This window comes from Bison bison, unplaced genomic scaffold, assembly GCF_000754665.1.
Source record: "Bison bison bison isolate TAMUID 2011002044 unplaced genomic scaffold, Bison_UMD1.0 scf7180017864295, whole genome shotgun sequence".
In the NCBI taxonomy this organism is placed as follows: Eukaryota; Metazoa; Chordata; class Mammalia; order Artiodactyla; family Bovidae; genus Bison; species Bison bison.
Window position 1 is genome coordinate 7615565 of NW_011494867.1, and position 3060 is coordinate 7618624.

Genomic DNA, 3060 nt, shown 5'->3' on the forward strand with positions numbered 1-3060 from the left:
TTGGAACTCTGCATTCAAATGGATATATCTTTCCTTTTCTCCTTTGCTTTTCGCTTCTCTTCTTTTCACAGCTACTTGTAAGGCCTCCCCAGACAGCCATTTTGCTTTTTTGCATTTCTTTTCTATGGGAATGGTCTTGATCCCTGTCTCCTGTATAATGTCACGAACCTCATTCCATAGTTCATCAGGCACTCTATCTATCAGATCTAGGCCCTTAAATCTATTTCTCACTTCCACTGTATAATCATAAGGGATTTGATTTAGGTCATACTTGAATGGTCTAGTGGTTTTCCCTACTTTCTTCAATTTAAGTCTGAATTTGGCAATAAGGAGTTCATGGTCTGAGCCACAGTCAGCTCCTGGTCTTGTTTTTGCCGACTGTATAGAGTTTCTCCATCTTCGGCTGCAAAGAATATAATCAATCTGATTTCGGTGTTGACCATCTGGTGATGTCCATGTATAGAGTCTTCTCTTGTGTTGTTCGAAGAGGGTGTTATGACCAGTGCATTTTCTTGGCAAAACTCTATCAGTCTTTGCCCTGCTTCATTCCGTATTCCAAGGCCAAATTTGCCTGTTACTCCAGGTGTTTCTTGACTTGCTACTTTTGCATTCCAGTCCCCTATAATGAAAAGGACATCTTTTTTGGGTGTTAGTTCTAAAAGGTCTTGTAGGTCTTCATAGAGCCGTTCCAACTTCAGCTTCTTCAGCGTTACTGGTTGGGGCATAGACTTGGATTACTGTGATATTGAATGGTTTGCCTTGGAAACAAACAGAGATCATTCTGTCGTTTTTGAGATTGCATCCAAGTACTACATTTCGGACTCTTTTGTTGACCATGATGGCCACTCCATTTCTTCTGAGGGATTCCTGCCTGCAGTAGTAGATATAATGGTCATCTGAGTTAAATTCACCCATTCCAGTCCATTTTAGTTCGCTGATTCCTAGAATGTCGACATTCACTCTTGCCATCTCTTGTTTAACCACTTCCAATTTGCCTTGATTCATGGACCTGACATTCCAGGTTCCTATGCAGTATTGCTCTTTACAGCATTGGACCTTGCTTCTATCAGCAGTCACATCCACAGCTCGGTATTGTTTTTGCTTTGGCTCCATCCCTTCATTCTTTCTGGAGTTATTTCTCCACTGATCTCCAGTAGTATATTGGTCACCTACTGACCTGGGGAGTTCCTCTTTCAGTATCCTATCATTTTGCCTTTTCATACTGTTCATGGGGTTCTCAAGGCAAGAATACTGAAGTGGTTTGCCATTCCCTTCTCCAGTGGACCACATTCTGTCACATCTCTCCACCATGACCCACCCGTCTTGGGTTGCCCCACGGGCATGGCTTAGTTTCATTGAGTTAGACAAGGCTGTGGTCCTAGTGTGATTAGATTGAGTAATTTTCTGTGAGTATGGTTTCACTGTGTTTGTCCTCTGATGCCCTCTTGCAACACCTACCGTCTTACTTGGGTTTCTCTTACCTTGGGCGTGGGGTATCTCTTCATGGCTGCTCCAGCCAAGTGCAGCCATTGCTCCTTACCTTGGACGAGGTAACCAGGGCCTAACATGCCTGCAGGCCTCTGTTTTGATAGATGCGAAGCAGCGGGCCCCGGGAGGCCACCCCGAGCCCTCTGCGGAGCCTATTAAAGAGGCCATGTTTATGAAATGCGGCCCTCCAAGGGGACATTACCCTCGGTAATTGCCCCATTTGCCGGCCTGGCTGGTCCCCACAGCCCCCAGGACGTGATACCGGAGAAATCCGACTCCCGAGGGCAGTGGCGTCACTGGCGGCAGCCCTGGCCCCACGGCCCGGGGGACGCACCTGACAACAATCCATGATGCAACTCTGCCCCAGGGGCGGTCCCCGACCGCCGCTCTGATGCAGCCGGCAATTAGCGCGGCTGTGCCTCAGCGGTGGAGTGATTAACACACACACCTGGGTCCCTGGTGCCCACGTGCGGACACGCTCATGTGCACGCCGCTGAACGCCGCTTCTGTTCAGCGGGGCGGGGCCCGGGGCTCAGCCTGTTCCCGTTCTGACCATGTCCTGTCGAGTCGGGACACGATGTCCGTGTTGCCTGCTCAACTTCCTGTTCGTTCCTGGAAGCAGGCCTGCCATCCCCAGAGGCAGGCCTGCGGGCCACCGTGCTGTCGTCGCGAGCACCTCGCTCACTGCGCTCTTCCCCTGTTTCTATTCCAGAGCTCTCGCGCACGAGAAGTTCACCAAGTGAGTATTCGGGCAACACCCGTTACCCTCTTCCAGTACGCACATGCCCTGTCCTGCAGGCATCCCCCAGCGACCAGCCATCCTTCTGGCCAGTCCTCTGCACGTGCATCCAGGGAGGCGAGGATGGCGCCCCCCGGAAGTTCTCCCGAGACACGTGTCCCTCCAGGCCCACCCGGGCACCTTCTGATCCTGCCAGCTGAGCTGGCACCCCACCCCATCCTCAGCCTCCCCATCCTGGTCCACCCCCAGCCAGGACCCCGGGCGCGACTGTGTCCCCACCCCGTCTCTTTCAGGGAACTGAAGTACGTGATTCAGAGGTTCGCTGAAGACCCTCGACAAGAGGTGAGGCTGCCCCGTCCCTGGCGGGCATGCTGTCCCAGCCGCAGCAGGGCGCCCATGGCTCTGCTGGCACCTCCCTGACCCCCTCGGGCATCACGACAGTTCACACAGGCCCCCTCCCCTGCCTTTGCTCAGACACAGCCCCCGCCCCGCGTGTCTGAGCCCGGCCCGTGATGCCAGCATTCTACTGTAAACGCGGGCTCACCAGAGGTATTTCCTAAGGCGGTTTCTCCTTGGAGCATAGGCCTCGCTTTAGAGCCAGGCCGGCACCAGGGCTTCTAACTGCATCTGAGATCATGGCACATCCTCTCTGCCGTTCTGATGATCAGCGGGCCAGGGACGACACTGCGCTGGGATGCTTCCCGGGCACGGTGGCCGAGGGCCGCCCCAAGGGGAGCGAAGCCTTGCAGCCCAGGGCCCCTGTGTGTGAATGGGGACTCAGAGCGGGCTGGGCGCCCACCCCAGCCGTACTCCCATCACACAAGCGTAAGGGC

General features: G+C 53.8%; 1 protein-coding gene across 4 annotated transcripts in view; it reads left to right on the plus strand.

Moving 5' to 3' along the window:
* The window catches only part of CMIP (c-Maf inducing protein), a 213864-nt gene that overhangs the window by 199168 nt on the left and 11636 nt on the right, over positions 1 to 3060 (plus strand). For all 4 annotated transcript variants that reach the window (XM_010850800.1, XM_010850797.1, XM_010850798.1 and 1 more), the window contains exons 12-13: positions 2201 to 2227; positions 2521 to 2569. In XM_010850800.1, the coding sequence (XP_010849102.1) occupies positions 2201 to 2227; positions 2521 to 2569 (76 nt within the window). The remainder of the gene's footprint in view (positions 1 to 2200; positions 2228 to 2520; positions 2570 to 3060) is intronic.